Here is a 16,719-nt window from a genome sequence, read left to right as displayed (position 1 = left end):
ACGTTCCAGCAGACGGGTTTGTTACTCAGGAGTTTAAAGTACTCTCTTTCTGTTTAGCAAGGCCACGAAGTTTCAAGACAGCCGGACAGCGCTGCTTAGACGGGCTTGTTAGAAATGCGTCTTCTAAAGGAGCAAGGCTCTCAACAAACCACAACCCTCGCAGGGTCGAACGCGGAATAGCCCGATTTATCATCCCGGACTGAAAAACCCCGACTGCATCCAGCTTTTGAGGTACCTACCTGTGAGGAAGCCAGGCCTCTCCCACAGAAAATTCCTCTAGGAGCTTATCCCACTGCTGAAGGAGCCCAAACGTGTCTGGCGGTACTAGGGGGATACTGATGCACTGCTCCCATCCCGTTTCAGCTCGGTGAACGCCCTCTTCGTTGTAATTGTACACCACGCCTGAAAATAAAGAGCAACAGTTTGTCAGGAGGCACTCGAGAATCGGAAACTTTAATTTTTTAATTTTTTTTTTTTTTAATGAAAGTTACTACTTATTTCCAGGCTTCTTTTTTAAACCCACAAATTAGACCACTTTTATATTAAATAAACATCTCAAGTGAGGTTTTGCAGGGTGGGCCTACTCTAGGAGAACCTGATTTTTACTGTGGGGCTCATTTATTTATTTATTTTAATTAGGGGTATTTTTAGAATTAGCAAAAACTGTATTTAAGTCAAAATTTCCTGAAACTTCTTTTAAAAAGTAGGCTGCCTAACTTTTTATTTCCCTGCATCAGGAACAGAAACCGCCCGTCAGTTCCATTCTGTGCAGCTCCTCAGCTCGAGAGGAGAGGTGTATGGCTTTGAGTTGAAGCTCTGTGTGCTTGCTGCTGCAAGGAGAGATAAATTCTTGGACTCAAGATTTTTTGAGCTTTATCTGATCCTTTTTTGAGGTGAACAGCTAAGCTCCTGGTTCTGACACCTGCATCACGCTGAGGAAGTACGCGTTCACAGGAAAGCACCAGAGGTTTGTACGCTGCAGCCCGCCTTTTGAACAGGTACCAGAGCTACCGCCACAGCGCAGGCGGCTCTGGAAGAACTGCCACACGACTGGGATGGCCTCAGGCAGAGCCGCAACGCTGAACTGGGCGTGCTGCCTAAATACACGGTACGGGAGATGGGCAGGGGGCTGTAAGGCAACTACAGAGTATTTTTACCGTTACTGTTGGTTATTCCAACGTGAAGATCGGATTTCCCGTCGTAGCCTCTGAAAGACAGAGCGGTGCTGGTGCTGGACGTGAGCGCTGCTTGCCCCCGCTGGAAACCTGACCCGCGCTCCTCAGGACGGGGGGCACGGCAGGGCGAGCCCCCGGCGCTGCCTGCCCCCGGGGCGGGGCTGGGGAGGCACAGCTCTACCGAACACCGGGAACAGGCCGTTGTGTCCGGAAAGGGGATCGATCCGGCCTCCCCGGCCGCAGTCCTCCCGGCGCCGGGCCGGGCAAGGGCCCCGGGAGAGCGGAGCTGCCGGCAGCGGGCCGGCACCGCGGGCACGGGCTCAGAGCTGCCCCTTCCCCGGGCCGGTCCCTCGGCTCCGCGCCCCGCCGCCCGCCCCCACCCCCCGGCGGGGCCCTACCCCAGGAAGGTGCCGGCGGTGGGCCGGAGGAGGAAGGCGCGGGGCTGGCGGTGGCCGTGGCGGAAGGGGCTGGGGAGGCGGACGGGGGCGGCGGGCAGCCCGGCGCCGCGGAGGGCCCGGCCGCAGGCGGGGCAGCGCGGCGGCGCCCGGCGGCAGAAGATGTCGGCGCCGCAGTGCCGCACCCGCAGGATGGCGGCCTCCGCCATGGCGCCGCTCCGCCCCGCCGACCGCCTCTCTATCGTCCGGCGGGGCGGCGCGCTAGCCCGCCCCCGCCGGCTCTCTGTGGCGCGGCGCGCCGGTGAATAGCGTCCGTGCGGGCCGCCGGGGAAAGGGGGGCGGTTCCGCCCGGCTCCGCCCTTCTTCCCGGCGGCTGAGCGGAACCCCGGCGCGCGGCGCGGGGAGCCGGCCGGGCGGGCGGCGCGGGGCGGCGCGGGGCGAGGATGAGCACGAAGCAGGTGACGTGCAGGTGAGCGCCGCCGCCGCGGCCCGCCCGCCCCCCCCCCCGCCTGGCCCGGGTCACCGGGGCCGCCTCGGGCCTGCTCACGGCCAGGGCAAGGTCACGGAGGCTTCCCCCGGGCCTCCGGGCCGCCCCTGCCCCCGGCCCGCCGCGGCGCCCGCCCCCCGCCGCGGGAGCGCGTTCCCCGCCGCCGGGGGGAGCCGGGGCCCGGCAGCGCCAGCCGCACGGTCGGTAACTGCCCGGGGGCGTCCCCCGGGGGCGAGGGCCGCTGCTGCCCGGTGCCCGCTGCTGCCGGGGCGGGGAGGCGAGCTGAGCGCAGCTCCTGGCAGGGGATCGTCCTTCTGAGAGAAGCGAGGCCGCGTTCGGGCAGAAACGCTTTTCGGAGTTTCCTCTGGGAACTAAACCCGTTCCTGGCCTCGTCGCCGCTCCGCTGACCAGAGCTCCTTCTCCCGCAGGTACTACGTGCAAGGAGTGTGCCGGGAGGGAAGCAAGTGTCTGTTCTCACATGACTTGGCCACCAGCAAGTCCTCCACCATCTGCAAGTACTACCAGAAGGGACAGTGCGCCTATGGAGCCCGCTGCAGGTACAGCCCCGGCTCTTTTGGGAACAGCGAGTTCAGGAGAACCGGGCGTAATAATCACATGCCAGCAGCTTTAAACCCCAGGGAATCAAAGATCGAGAAAAGATGGCAAAGGGAATGAAATGATATATTTAATATGAGCTTTGTCCCCGGTGCCAAAACCAGCGTATGGAGCCAATGTTTTGCTGTCTCTTGGCTTCAGCAATTATTGTTCTCTGTAGAACTTAAACTTCAGGTTTCGCGTACATTTTTCACCCGATTCTTACTGCACTAACACCCGTTAAACGCAAAAACCAGAGCCTGCAGCTTACGGGAAATAGCATGTGGCGGCAGGGTTTGCTCTCCCCGTGACTGAAGCGGCTGGAGCGGGCAGCGTTTCGGCAGTGCTTCGCTCCGCTCTCCTGATGCAGCTCGTAGCCAATTCTAACGTGCAATTTTGAGGACTTCCAGTTCTGTCTGAGAGCAAAGGGGTTTTCTTGCGCTCCCCTGGCTTTGGAGGGAAAGCTGAACAGTACCGTGCCTTTTCCCAAAGCCTCCTGGTTAAAACTGCTTGAGAAATGCTCTGGGAAATACCGTGCGTTAGTTAAGGTTATTACATTCCATCAGGGCTGCGCCGCAGGGCAGCCCACAGCTCCTTTGTGGAAAAATTCTGGTCACGGATGAGAAGCCTGTGTTTGCACCTTTGCCTGCCAGGATCAGGGGATCCCACGGTGTTGCTGTGATTGCGACGGCTTAGTTGTATTTCCTTTCCTTTCCTTGGTTTGTGTAGCGAACTTGGATCAGGAGATTGAACGCCAGTGATTTCAGCAGCTTCCCTTAGCTGCTCGCGTTGAATCGGTAACATGTAACGCCGCTGATGGCCGCGTTGTCCCTGGGGGCTGCGTCGTGCGCTGACGGGACCCTCACGATGGCTGCAAAGTGTGTTGCTGGTTTGCTGGGTTCGCGGCTCTCGGCGCACGTGAGCAATTTGTGCGTCTGGCCTGTCTGTGGGTACCAAGTACAGGGCCAGAGACAGATGTGGAGAATATTTTTGTTCCCGTGGTGTGTCCCTGGCTTTCCTGGACCGGTCTCTCTACTGCTCCGATTCCTCTGCTGCTGGGCGCATTTCCGTAGCTTTACCTGATGTTTCGAGTCCTTTCCTGTCCTGTATGCAAATGTTGCGTCTTCTCTTGCGCCGTGGGGGCATCAAGTGCAAGTGTTGCTGCTTGCGGGGGAGAACCAAGTGTCCTGGTTTTGTTTAGTGAGGGGGGCTACGGTGGCAGCTTCTGTAGGAAACTGCTGGAAGTTGTTTCCCCTCTGTCCAGTGGACTCGGCCGGGCCCAGGGCAGACCCGCTGCTGGCCAGGGCCGAGCCAATTGGTAGCAGAGTGTTCCCTGATAACGCCTCTGCCATAACGGATTTAAGAAGGGGAAAACAGAAAAAAAAAAGGAGAGAAGGTGTGAAGGAGCTGAGCAGGGGCAGAGAGGGGGAGGCGCGAGCCTTGTGGGCCTTGCACCCCTCACCCTCTGGCCTCCCGCCGGGCGGCGACTGGGCCCGACTCGGCCCGGCCTGGCTGAGAGAAGTGGAGAGGAGATGAGATGTGAAGAGACCCCGAGAGGCGTCTGCCTGCCTGTTGTGAAGGATTTCTGTGAGAGGAACGGCTGCAGACGCCAAGGGCAGTGCAGAAGGAGGGGGAGCAGTAATGCGGCTCCTGGCCAGAATTCCCCTGCAGCCCGTGGTGCAGCCCATGGCGAGGCCGGCTGTGCCCCTGCAGCCCGGGGAGCCCACGGAGGAGCAGAGATCCCCCCGCAGCCCGGGGAGCCCACGGAGGAGCAGAGATCCCCCCGCAGCCCGGGGAGCCCACGGAGGAGCAGAGATCCCCCCGCAGCCCGGGGAGGACCCCACGCCGGGGCAGGCGGGTGCCTGAAGGCGGCTGTGGCCCGTGGAGGCCCCGCTGGGGCAGCCGTTCTGGAGGGGCTGCACCCCGTGGAAGAGATGACCCACGCCGGAGCAGTTTCATGAAGGACTGCAGCCCGTGGGAGGGACCCCACGATGGAGCAGGGGAGGAATGCGAGGAGTTCTTCCCCCATCAACAAAGCAGCGGCGTAAAACAACGCGTGATGAACTGACTGCAACCCCCATTCCCTCAGGAAGGCGGGGGAGGGAGGTTATCTTGTTCTCTGTCTCATTATCCTGCTGTTTGTAGTAATAAATTAATAGTTTTCCCCAAGTTGAGTCTGTTTTGCCCGTGACGGTAACTTTAGGGATTTTCTCCCCGTCCTTATCTCAAACCTCGAGCCGTTTTCCTTGTATCATCTCCTCCTGTTCTCTGGGAGGGTGGGGGGAGCGAGAGACAGACTGCGTAGTCTGGTCCGATCGGGGCTGAACTACGACACAAGGTCACAAAATGTCACGCCTTCCTGCACAGCGTTTTGATGTTGCTTCTCTGAGAAATGGCAGCAAACCTGTTTGCCTGAGGGGATGACGAAGATCTGATTCAATATGCACATGAGTAATGGTCTTTCAGCTGTGCTGGCTGTCTCTGGAGGAGAAAATGTAAGTGTGCTTTCAGAGGCATCTTTTTTTTGAGACTGAGAAACCTTTTAACCTGGCTTTGAAGAAGAGTGAGCAGTTCTGTCAACTTCTCAGAGCGATCCTTTAAAAAAAAATTAGCTGTTCAGTTTTATTTTGTTTAAGTATTCATCGGGGCAGTGTCCTGCCACTGTGCCAAGCTCAGCCCTTGTAACGCTTGTTCTTTCTCCGTTTGCAGGTACGACCACGTCAGGCTTCCCACATCAGGGGGTGCGGCGGCCCCCGCGCCACCGCCCCTCGCATCGACGGCGCCGCACAACCCTCGCCATCCTCCTGAGCACGGCGCGCCGGTGATCAGGAGCAAACTGCATGAGGCTGGCAAACGGGAGAAGAAGACGCTGGTGCTGAGGGACAGAAGTGAGTGGGAGCGGTGCTGTGCTCCTCCTCCTTGGCGCTTGCTAGGAGTTAGGTGGCTTTCCTCCGTTTGTTTCATGAGTTTCGTGGCAGGAACGGTGCAGCCAGACTTCCTACCTGATGAGGCCTCTTTCCTAGAAATGCTCGTGCACTGTGACCGTGTTTTGCTGACTGGCTGTTAGCCTGGTGTTCCCTGCAGGATGATTTTTGGTTTGGGGGGTTTTCAGGGGTAATTTTTTTGTTTTGATTTGGGTTTTTTGGTTAAAATATCTCTACTCCTCACACGTTTTTGTGCATTTTGTTCTCAATCTGAGGGCATTTGAAATAGTGAGAAACCTGGCTGCTTTGTGCCAGGGTACCTGGCCTCTGCTCTGCGGAGGATTCTGCCAGCCCTGAGGAACGCAAGCACGGAGACAACGCGAGGGCAGAGGAGCTGAGCCCCCCTGCACGCTCTTCCCGCCCGTTCTCACTGTCGCGTCGAATGGGTGTGAAATGTGAAAATGTGAAATGATTTTTTTAGCCTATTGGTAATCAGAAAACAGCTGAAGAGATCTTGACATTCAACTTTTCAGTAGACAGCTTGTGAAAATTCTTGTGATTTTTGAGCAAAAGGGGCTTAGAGATGAGATTTCATTGAAAAGAAAACTTTTTTAAAAAAAAACAACTGGTAAAGATTAGAAAGAAAGTTACATGGAGCTTTTTGTGCGGGTTTTGTGCAGTGTCTTGCGTGGTTCATACGATGTTTCTCTTTCCCAAGATCTGTGTGGCTTGAATGAAGAAAAGCAGAAGGCCAGTGCCACGAGTGAGGTGGTGTGTTGCAGTGACCAAAACGATAATCTGGAAATGAAGCCCCACTCGTATTTGGAAGCGATTTGCAGCGGACTGGAAGATCCGGTAGCCGGAAGCTCCTGTGCTGACGGAGAGCAGCTGTGTCCTTACGCTGCAGCGGGAGCGTGCCACTTCGGAGATCGCTGCCTGTACCTGCATGGAGACGTGTGTGAGATCTGTGGGTTGCAAGTGCTTCATCCTTTCGACCAGGAGCAGAGGAAGGCTCACGAGATGGTAATGTTAACATGAAATCGGTGTGAGGTTTGCTTTGCTCAGGGCAGGATTTGGTTTGTTTGCTTGAAAATCCAAAGATGTGTGTTGTGGAAGAGCCTGTTTTCCAAAGAGCTCCTGGTTTATTGTTCATCTGGCTGTGGAACGATTCTAAGAGTGGTCTCCTCAAGCACCTGGGGCTCAGTCAGTAGCGATGGTGCAGACAGCCTTTCACAGCAACTTCTTTTTTTCCCGTTTTATCTTTACGAGGAACTTGCCTGCAGCCTTCTCCCAGAACACCCTAAAACTCTGCCAGGAAACTGTCTGTTGTGGCTTACACTGTGGCTCGGTGTGCTACGTACAGTGGGGGAGAGGGACTGTGGGCTGCTGCTGTGTTCTGAGAGATGGCCCTGCCCAGCTGCTCTTTGGATGTCTCCTCATGGTCGTGGCCGATTTCAGGGCAGGGTCAAGCAGGGACAGACTGAACGGACTACCAAGATTTTGGAGCTGAACTTGAAGCAGGACGGCTGGAGTGACTGAATGAGGGACTGGATGGGCTTAAGGGGCTGCTCTTTCCTCTGCCTGGCTACCGGATTTAGGTCAGGGCGGGTCAGGAGCAGGAGTTCTCGAGGCTGAGGAGGAGAAAGACCAGCAGTGTTAGTGGTTACAGAGTCCTAAGTCTCTGCAGAGTCTGGAGTAGAATCCAGGACGTTAAAACCCTCCATTTTTGTGCAGTCAGCGTGTACTTGCACACCGTGCTGGTGCAGGAGTTCTCCCTTCTCCCGGGAGCTGGTTGGTACCTGGCACGGTGTGCTGTCAGCGCTGCTGCCAGGTGCTTCGCTCCGGAAGCAGAGCCGTGTGTTGGGTGAGAAGGTGCACGAGGCGAAACCTTGCTAGTAATGTGGAATTATTTTGTCCCTTTATTATTATTATTGTAATTCAAAGTCTTTTAAATTTGTTTTAAGTCCTGAGAACTTTGAAAAGTAAGAGGTGAAACTGCAGGTATAACTGTCTCACCTTGTCGTGCTGTGAGAGCGTGAGTTGGTTATTGATGGGCACCACTGGGACAGTGGGATGAGAAGTGCTGTAGGAAAGCCTGTCATAAGAGACTAATCCCTCAGCGAGGGTAAAGCGTAGTGTCCAGAGAATGAGTGTGGGCTTAGTGATAAGCAGAGTGACACTTTGAGCGTGGCACCCGGTCCGGACCCTGAATTAGCTGGGTTTGAGGGGTATTTGAAGCATGACGGAGATACAGAAAGGTATAAATTCAGAGTGTTTGAGCAGCCTCACTTCTGATAGCCCTGAAGCTGCAGAGAACATCAAAGGGCTGAAATATGTGATTGAATTTAATGTTCTTAACATCAGATTACGACAATGAAGGGTAGGAATGGTGCTCCTGGCACACCTTGTTTTTCCTGTAATAGGTCCCTTCCGTACGCACGTTTGTTTTACAAGTAGCGGGCAGGTGTACGCACTGCAGTAACCAGTGACATCTCTCCTGTGACAGATGTGCATGGCGTCGTTTGAGCACGACATGGAGAAGGCCTTTGCCTTTCAGGCAAGTCAGGACAAGGTGTGCAGTATCTGCATGGAAGTGGTGTACGAGAAGCCATCAGCCTCCGAGAGGAGGTTTGGGATCCTTTCCAACTGCAACCACACGTACTGCTTGTCTTGCATCCGGCAGTGGAGGTGTGCCAAGCAGTTCGAGAACCCGATCATAAAGTAAGTTCGTGGTAACCGGTCTCTCCTCCGTGGTCTGTGCCAGCAAGGTGGGCCCTTCACAGTAACTGTGTGCAAAAACAGGGACCCCTTTTTTTTCTATGTATGTACTTAATTACTGGGTTTTTCTCTAAATTGCAGTTGACTCAAGCTAGATGTCCCGCTAATCACGCATTTATATGTATCTGAATAAATGCCTTCATCTTCTAGCTCTATAAAAAGTGTATTCCAAAAGTGCTTTTTCCTCAGATGAGAGAATTTAAAACATCCAGTTAGGGCCATTTCCTTTTTTGAGCATCTCTTTGAAAACTCTCAAGTTACGAGCGTGTGGAGGAAAAGGTGGGAAGTATTTTCAGTCTTCTGCCAAAATAGGCTTTTCTGCACAGCTTTCAGTGTAACTTTAATTGGAGTGAACATTAGCTCCTTAGGGCACAACCTGTGTTGGAGTTGGGCTTCTGGTGGACAGGTACTGAGATATTCTGCCTACAGTAAGGACTGGGAGGCTTTTTTCAGAAACAGCGCCCTGGAATCTGTTTTGCATATGGGCTAAATACTGTACTGGTGCGTGAGGTGCCACTGTGGTGATGAACCATCTCCCTCGCCCTCAGGAGACTGCTGCTCCTGGCAGACTGATTGAGTATCACTCTTGGAAGGTAACAGAGCGTTGCTGTTTTGTCTCGATCCATTAAGGTCTTGCCCGGAGTGCCGTGTGATATCGGAGTTTGTCATTCCCAGTGCGTACTGGGTAGAAGACCAGGAGAAGAAAAACGAGCTGATTGAAGCATTTAAGCAGGGAGTGGGGTAAGTGCAGCACCCACAAACAGCGTTTGCAGTTCCTTAGGATAGAATCGCTAACACTTAGGCAATCCAAGTGCCGGTATTTTTAAACTTTATGTAATTAGAAACCATTCTACAGAGAACTCTTAATCTTTGTTTTACACTTTTATTTAACTTTGTGACATCTTAACACTTTTATTTAACTTTGTGATTGCCGTGAAAGGGTCTGTTGTGTAATTATAGATCAGAAATTACTCACACTCGCTGTGTTCTGAAAGGCTGAAGCTATTCCAGTTCACTTGCCAAAACTGGCTTCGTGTGTTTTCTGTTGATCCCTTAGACATCGTTGCCTGGAAGGTTGTCAGTTACTGAGGAAAACAAACAGGGAAGGAAAATGTAATCACGTCTTGAAGTACGGGATAAAAATTCACAGGGCTTTTGTAATGTCTGCTGGAAATGGAAAATACTACACGACTGCGTTCCTTTTATTGTCTAATAACGATCTGCCCGGTGCTGGGAGCACTGGGAGAAGCCTGGGTAGTTTTACAGCAGCTTTGCCAAGCTGCGCTTGCCCGGGGTGCGTAAGGGTTGTGCAGTTTGCGGAACGGTACGGTACTGTTACCGGTCTCCTTGCTCTTTTTAAGGGAAACGAGCAGAGCTGGGCTCGACACGAGCGAGCAATGACTGTTCTGCGGAAGGTTGTGTAGCTTTCTCCTGTGATGTGCACCACCCTTTAACAATGCCGTTGGAGTTCAGGAAAAAATAGGCCTTACTTAACTCTCTGCATAGCTGTTGCTACTGGCTTTTCAGCTGCTTGGAAGCTGAAAGCCTCTGAAGTCCTGTTACAACACAGCAGAGGAGTTGTTGAAAGCAGTACTGCTCCGTTACGTATTTAATCCAGCGTCTTGTCTTGTTTTATCTTCTGGACAGGCAAAATATTTGAATAAAGTTAGTAACTTTAGACTGAGGTTCTTCAGATAAGGTTTGTTTTCAGTACCCTGTTGCTGTTTCGGTTTTTCATTTTAATCCATAAGAACTCTGAATTGAGGGCAGTGAAGCTGTGCTTCAAAGCCTCAGCTCAGTGCAGTTTTTAAGTGGCCACGTTCTCAGGGAGGTAAGGTGTTGTGTTCTTGGAACAGAGGTGTCAGGTAGTGCTGGAAGCTGGGTTTGGCTCTTGTCACAGAAGAGAATTCAAAAAGGGGTTTTGCTTAAGTGCCCAGCTAACACCAACACATTGTGTTGTAGATGAAAATTAAAATTAAAATCTTTAATACAGAATTCTGTAGATAGAGCTCTAGGCAGTCAGTTTAACTTGAGGATTTAGTATTGCATGGAATGAAAACATGCTGATAAAGTGGAGTCTAAGCTAAGAGCAGGGGTCATGCCAGAACAAACCCATTCTGATTTCTAAGCCAGGGCAGAACGAAAAAAGTCAGACCTAGAAACTGTAAGTCACACACCACTTGAGTTCCAGACCAGGACGGCCTGGTGCGGGGGCTTTGGTTGCTTCGGGGTCTTTATTTTATTTTGATTTTTTTTGTTAGTGTTGAACTTTCTTCTCCATGTAGTTGCTAGGAACCAGTTTCATCACTGTTTGCACAGAAAGTTTACAAGTAAGTTCAACTGCTTTTTCTCTGTAGTTTCCTCTTCAGCTGGTTTTCATTGTAGAACAATCCACCACTCCCCCTGACCCGAGTACTGCTGTGTGACCTCTGTAAGGAACACCTTTCTAAAAATTTGCTACACAGCTAGTTGAACAACAAAGCTGAGGGAAACTTAGTGTAGTAGAACTTCCAAAGGAGATGATGGGAGGAACTGGTTCATAAAAATGTAGTGGTAGAAAATACAGGAGAGGAATGTTGCTAGAAAAATACCAAGGGTGAAAATGCCTGTGTAGGATTGATGACATTCTTTAAACATCCTCCACCTTTCCTGTCCTAAGATAGTTTAATATTTTTTTACTTACGATGCTGTTCTTTTATGTATTTCTTTGTTTGCTTTTAATAGTCTTTCCCAGCTCTTTTGCCTGCTATCAGTTAGGGAATGGGAGACCAAAACTCTGGGTTAACAGGAGCATCACTGACTAAGCGTGAGATGAGCAGCCACGGAGAGGGAACAGTAGCTGCTTCCTCACTAGCTGAAGGCAGTAACACTCTCTTCTCATTAAACCAGGAAAAAACCCTGCAAATACTTTGAACAAGGGAAAGGAACTTGCCCCTTCGGGGGGAAGTGTCTGTACCTTCACGCTTATCCAGATGGGACACGAGCTGAACCTGAAAAACCACGGAAACAGCTGAGCTCCGAGGGGACTGTGCGGGTAAGGGAACGCGCCGTGCCATTTGAGTGTAATGGAAACCACATTTTGAGTGCAGTCTGTGCAATTTAAATGTTTCAATGGCCTTGGAGAAATGAAGAAAGCACCCCTCAACTTTCCTTGAGGCAGAGGTTTGTTATTAGAGAAAAGAGAAGGCGCCTTTCAGTTAATAGTAAAAATTAATTACAGATTTATTGTTTTGACCCAGTCCTTCTCATGGCAAACCTTTCTTCAAAGGAATTCTGCCATTAAAGCTTTCAGCTACAGTGTTAGAAACTCCTCTCATGTGACTGCATACCGCTGGCAGTAAGACCAGGTGGTTAAAGCCACCTCAAAAACTACGGAGGGCTTGGCCACCACCCGGAACGGTCGAGGCAGGCTCTCTGGTTTAACATGGGGACAGCTCGCTGACACGGGCCAGTGTGACCTCACTGCGTTCATACCAAAACAGTAAAGAGCAGTTGTGTCACAGGCTGTCACTTTAGCAGCAGACATTGCTGAGAGTGTTTATAAATCCTAGAACTTCTGACTTTTTTTAAATGAAGAAATAAGAATTATAATGGAAAATATTTTGCTGGAACTGTGAGCAGCGTTGGTTTGTGCTCAGTCAGCTTTTCTTCTATTGCAGTTCTTCAATTCTGTTCGCCTGTGGGACTTTATTGAAGACAGAGAAAGCAGGACTGTGACCAGCACAGACGATGGAGTAACAGAACTGGGAGACCTTTTCATGCACCTTTCTGGGGCTGATGAGGATTCTACTGCTGCTCAATAACGAGAACTGAAGGTGCTGTCGTCCGTAGCGCTCTAGCTATTTATTTAGCGATGCTTTTACTTTCTACAGCACAGATAGAATGATGTGCCCTGTGGTTTACTTGTGCAGTCTTGGTAAAGTTTTCAGATAGTTTTTGTATGGCAACAAAAATACTACAATATATTGAAAAAGTTACAGTGATTGCATGGAAAAATATCCCTGAATGCCAAGAGGGTTTTCTCCCTCTTTGGCCTAGCATACGCTGTTGTGTGAGCTGCGTGGTAGTGTAAATACAGCTCCCCTCTTACCATTTAAAGCTTAAGCTGTTAAAAACTGTTGCTAAATCTATTTTGGGTGCTTTTTTTTTTTCCCTCTTCACTAAATCAACTAAATATATATCTACAAAAACTACTGGGAATAGCAGTCAGTGTGGCTTTTTCTTCTATTAAAAAAAAAAAAAGATTTAGGAACTAGTACATCTTACCTCAACGTAGCACCTGGAGTTCAGAATGAAGTTCAGTGTATTCCTACACTGAGTGTTTCAGTAGCAGGGCCTGGACAGTATCTGCTCTCAAAGACTGCAAGTCAAGCTCCTACCCATGTTATAAAATAATGCAAGTGGTTAGAGGCAGGAGGGTTCTCAGCGCACCTGTTGTACAGCAAATGCGACTGTACCGATTAACAGCTTCAGGCAGAGCAACAGCGGAGTCACAACACAGCTGTGTTGAACTGACAGCACAAACTGCATTTTGGAAACTGCATCATGAGAGTAACTAGTTACTCTCAGGAGGCTTTGCAAGGGTAATCATCACGTTTTTGCTCAACTGAATTAGTTCAAATATATTTTTAAGTGAAGTTAAGTGAAGTAGCCAAAATTAAATGAAGTAACTAAATAATTTTCTGATCTCCTTCTGTCTGTGATCGTCTAGTTTGCAACTACACAAGATCATGTCAGTTACAAAAGAAACAATTAATTTTAGCTGCTGCTTTCCTTAACTGAACTGCATGGCTGACAGATACTGAGGCTCTTCCATCTCCAGGTACCAGGAGTTCAAACATTGCCCATGAGCGACGTTTAAGGTGCAGCTTTTTGTGAGGCTGGCTCCAGTGTGCCAGTCCTGCCCTAGTGCTGGCAGCTGGCTCTTCAGCAGCAGCAGTTCTTTAGCAGGTCTGTGTCCAGCAGCCCATGGGCCTGTGTCAGATCAAGGACAGCGACATTAAAGGCCCAGGAGGTGCGAGGTATTAAGGCGCATTTCTTCTGAGTTAACGGAATTGTTACTGAATTTTATTTCTGTTCAAAATTTAATTAGTATTTGTGTTGCAGAAGCAATCTGCAATATGATTGTGCAGTCTGATGCAAGAAGTTCTGCTGTGTCATTTGTATTAACTGCAGTTAAACTAAAAACTGAGTCTGGACACGAACTGAAATAGGGATTAGGTAATACAGCATTACAACACCTGCGTGTGAGCAGAGTTTTCTCAAGCACATTCAGCGTATGATCTTGAAATTAAGTGGAGGCTTGAGGACAGGACTGCCTACCCTTGCAAGGTTGCTTCTTGCTTAAAAGACTCAAGCATTTCAGAAAAGCTTGATTGTTGAGACCACAGAAATTATTTGTATTGTGAAGCAAAAAACCTTCTGTCAGCATGGCACATGTGGCAGTGATGGTTAAAAACCAGAATCTGGGTCACCGTCGTAAAGCAAAGGGCAGGAACCGCAATCTGGGCTTCCAACATCTTTAAATGGCACCAAATTAGTGACTCCAGGATTATCTGCTTCAGCTGTTGAAGGGCATTTCTGGGTCAAAACTAAAGCTGAGAAATGTTCTGGATGGAAATACTGCATTTCTGTGAGGGTCTCAGCAGAAGAGGGGGAGCTCCTCCCATCTCTGCTGGCCAGCAGTTCCCTCACATTTTGCTCTCTGTTCTGACCTAGGAAAAGGAACTTCCCACAATTACGTCTCCCCTAAAGTTAATTTTTAACAATGCTTACTGCAAAGTCAGGCCTTAGCTCACCACTTACTTGTCAGGTTCTTTTTAAAACTGGCATATGAAGGCATCAGTCAATGCAGAGGATGTTCTTTGCCTTAAATGAGACATTTCTGATTTACTTTGCCCCAGGAAGACACGAACCAGCTAACAGTAGTCTGAAATTAAAAAGATAATTTGTTTTTCAAAGCTACCTAGGAACAACAGAAACAGAAGTTTTAAATTAAAAGCAGTAAGACTTAGAAACTCAGACCTTTTAAATTCTTCACTTAGCAGCTTTCATCTAACTTCACATCAACTGCTAGTCAAAACAAGCCTATTTATCAAAAATACTTTAATTTTTCAGGAGACACGTAACCTGTTTTAAAAATTAGGACTTAATGGTTTCTTTTTGGAAACTAGAACTAAAGTAAAAGCAGCTTACCATTTCTCCTTTTTTTTTCCCCCCCTCTTAAACTTTTTCTTACTAATGAGAGATAAATGATGTTTAGAGAGGGTATTGCAGTTATATGCCAATAGTATTATTAAAAATCATGCAGAACTATATGGAACAGTTTCCTTCAACCCTCAATTTACTTTTTAGCAAGCAAATTTTATGGTCATGCTCAGTTATCACCTAAGGATTAATATTCCACCCTTCTAATAATGTTATATGACATTCTGAGGACAAACAGTCTAGATATTCTTTTCTAAGTATGCCTGGCTTACATATTTCAAATTTCTCTCTTCCCTTTCATAAGCACTTTGTGGGATTTTTGCTTGCTGCAGATCAGAAGCTAAAATGGTGATTTGGACATCACAGGCAATTAGGAGTTGCACATGTAAGGTGCCAGAATGCACAGCAGAAGTTTTTTGCTTAACAAGTTTCAGGCAGCAGCTTAGGTTGAGATGACAGCAGTTACCGAGATCTTGTCCCTTCGCTCGCTGGACCCCAGCAGTGTATTCTGACAGGAGCCCCATCCTTATCTGTTCACACAGAGAAAGACACAAAATCCAAGGATGGAATCTTGGTCTCCGTTCTTTCCCTAATGAACATATTTAAACAGAATGCCATTCAAAAGATAAATTCTTACAATAAACTCCATGTTTTTTGTCATCTGCGGAGTTCAGCCAAGACAAAACACTCTACCTAAGTAAACAACAGGTTCACAGATGATAAAATGCAGCACAAAATGGTGTGGTTAAATAGCTTGGTAGTGCATCAGTGTAGGTATCTTAAGTAGACGCTGCTGAAAGATTACTACAGTAGAATAAAAAGAAAACATTGTAAAGAACATGATTGGAAACCTATAGGTCGTCATATCATGTGGTTTTACTTGAACTGTCATTATCTATCCTAGTAACTTATAAAACATTATTCAGAATGTCATTTTCTGAGTTTTTCAAATCTAGATGTACATGTCAGAACTCTGGTTTACTACATTAAATAATGACATTGAATCTTAAACCTAAAATTTAATTTATTTTATTAAAATAAGATAATCAGAGGAACCTTGGCTTACAATAAATGCATTTTCTCAGGAGCAATAAAAACAAAATTAAAACCCAAATCAGCAAGAAAAACTGTATACGCTCAGTTTCCTCTTGATAGTGCATCTCTTGGACGACAGCTTCAGGTGGGATGAAGACTACTCTCATTTTGCAGAAGTATAGGGTAATGTTAATTAGCCTTTTCTCAGCCACAAAAGCCTGTCTTTCTGCACTTACCACCTCACTGGGCTGCAGGAAACAAGTCAATAGTACCAAAGTAAGCTGCTTAAGTTACTGAAGATGACCGTAGCAAGACTGGCTAGCTTCCTTCTCTGAGCAGTACAGTTCAGAATATATTCCATTCTTTTGCAAGAGTTTTTCTTCTATGTGCAAAACTATTGCAAAACTATTTTGTGTTGAATTAGCATTTTAACTTATTTCATTGGCTTGATGAAAGCTCTTAGGCAGGAACAGATTTCCAGAAAGTTTTTTTTTCCTCTTCCCTCAGTCTCGTTTGCAGATACCCATTTCAGGCAGAACTGCCCCAACTGGAAGTGGCGTATGGCACGGGGCAGCCAAGGAGCACCAGAATGCATCGTCTTTCCTCAAATGCCAAGGCAAGCCCTCCTTGCTGTAAAAAATAGCAATTTACCAACAGATTCAAATCAATCCAGAAACACTGCCAAAGAAACATCCATTGCTTCTGTGTATGGGAAAAAATAAGGCTCAAGTGCATCTATTAAAAAAATAGTAATAGATCTCTTGATTTATAGTCTGTTAACTATCCCAGTAAAAGAAACTGTAGAAAAAGGCAATGTAGAGCTGTGTCCCTGCAGGGTAAGAACTGCAGAAATCCTTAGCAGCTTGTTCTTAAAACTGGGACGCAGATAATCCTGCTGGCACTGATCCTGTACGCTGAGGCATTAAAAGCACAACTTCTGTTACTTCCGTTCCTTTCCCATCACTAGGAAGGGCAGCACAATCCTAAAACACAGGGAGTCTCGTGGATGTTAATGTGCACGAATTTATGTCCTCTGTGTGGGCAGCGCGATGCAGAGATGGTTCAGAAGCGCTCCGGTTGATTTTGGGTAAAGAATGTTGCAACAATTCAATGGATGACAGTAT

At 48.7% G+C, this 16,719-nt stretch overlaps 4 protein-coding genes across 11 annotated transcripts in view; 2 read left to right on the top strand and 2 right to left on the bottom strand.

Moving 5' to 3' along the window:
* Nucleotides 1–233, top strand: part of TSEN2 (tRNA splicing endonuclease subunit 2) — a 14,774-nt gene extending 14,541 nt beyond the window's left edge. Inside the window, exon 12 of one of the 2 annotated variants that reach the window (XR_015259532.1) lies at nt 58–221. Coding sequence is in view for 1 of the 2 variants with exons in the window: in XM_086755331.1 (XP_086611457.1) it covers nt 58–99 (42 nt within the window). In the remaining variant the exon portion in view is untranslated. Of the gene's footprint in view, nt 1–57 lie in introns of both variants that reach the window. The other variant, XM_086755331.1, reaches the window with a different exon arrangement.
* Nucleotides 1–1,811, bottom strand: part of MKRN2OS (MKRN2 opposite strand) — a 4,769-nt gene extending 2,958 nt beyond the window's left edge. Inside the window, exons 1-3 of one of the 2 annotated variants that reach the window (XM_086755334.1) lie at nt 1,574–1,811; nt 1,158–1,225; nt 240–402 (exon numbers count right to left, since the gene is read on the bottom strand). In XM_086755334.1, the coding sequence (XP_086611460.1) occupies nt 240–402; nt 1,158–1,225; nt 1,574–1,779 (437 nt within the window). In that variant the 5' untranslated portion in view covers nt 1,780–1,811. The remainder of the gene's footprint in view (nt 1–239; nt 403–1,157; nt 1,226–1,573) is intronic. The other variant, XM_086755335.1, reaches the window with a different exon arrangement.
* MKRN2 (makorin ring finger protein 2) lies at nt 1,032–16,352 on the top strand. Of its 2 annotated transcripts, none has more exons than XM_086755332.1 (9): nt 1,032–1,108; nt 2,486–2,614; nt 5,361–5,539; nt 6,294–6,598; nt 8,082–8,296; nt 8,984–9,094; nt 11,243–11,387; nt 12,013–12,168; nt 16,103–16,352. In XM_086755332.1, the coding sequence occupies exons 1-8, from the start codon at nt 1,056–1,058 to the stop codon at nt 12,154–12,156; spliced, it is 1,281 nt and encodes a 426-aa protein (XP_086611458.1). In that variant the 5' UTR covers nt 1,032–1,055; the 3' UTR covers nt 12,157–12,168; nt 16,103–16,352. The 2 variants fall into 2 exon arrangements, with proteins under 2 accessions (XP_086611458.1, XP_086611459.1); XM_086755333.1 differs by lacking the exon at nt 1,032–1,108 and adding an exon at nt 1,908–2,039.
* Nucleotides 15,574–16,719, bottom strand: part of RAF1 (Raf-1 proto-oncogene, serine/threonine kinase) — a 43,546-nt gene continuing 42,400 nt past the window's right edge. For all 5 annotated transcript variants that reach the window (XM_086755325.1, XM_086755327.1, XM_086755328.1 and 2 more), the window contains one exon: nt 15,574–16,719. In XM_086755325.1, coding sequence (XP_086611451.1) covers nt 16,579–16,719 — 141 coding nt within the window. In that variant the 3' untranslated portion in view covers nt 15,574–16,578.

The sequence above is a fragment of the Chlamydotis macqueenii genome, chromosome 10 (genome assembly GCF_036417535.1).
Source record: "Chlamydotis macqueenii isolate bChlMac1 chromosome 10, bChlMac1.mat, whole genome shotgun sequence".
In the NCBI taxonomy this organism is placed as follows: domain Eukaryota; kingdom Metazoa; phylum Chordata; class Aves; order Otidiformes; family Otididae; genus Chlamydotis; species Chlamydotis macqueenii.
Note: the sequence above shows the minus strand (reverse complement) of the source record. Positions and strands in the feature narration are given on the sequence as shown.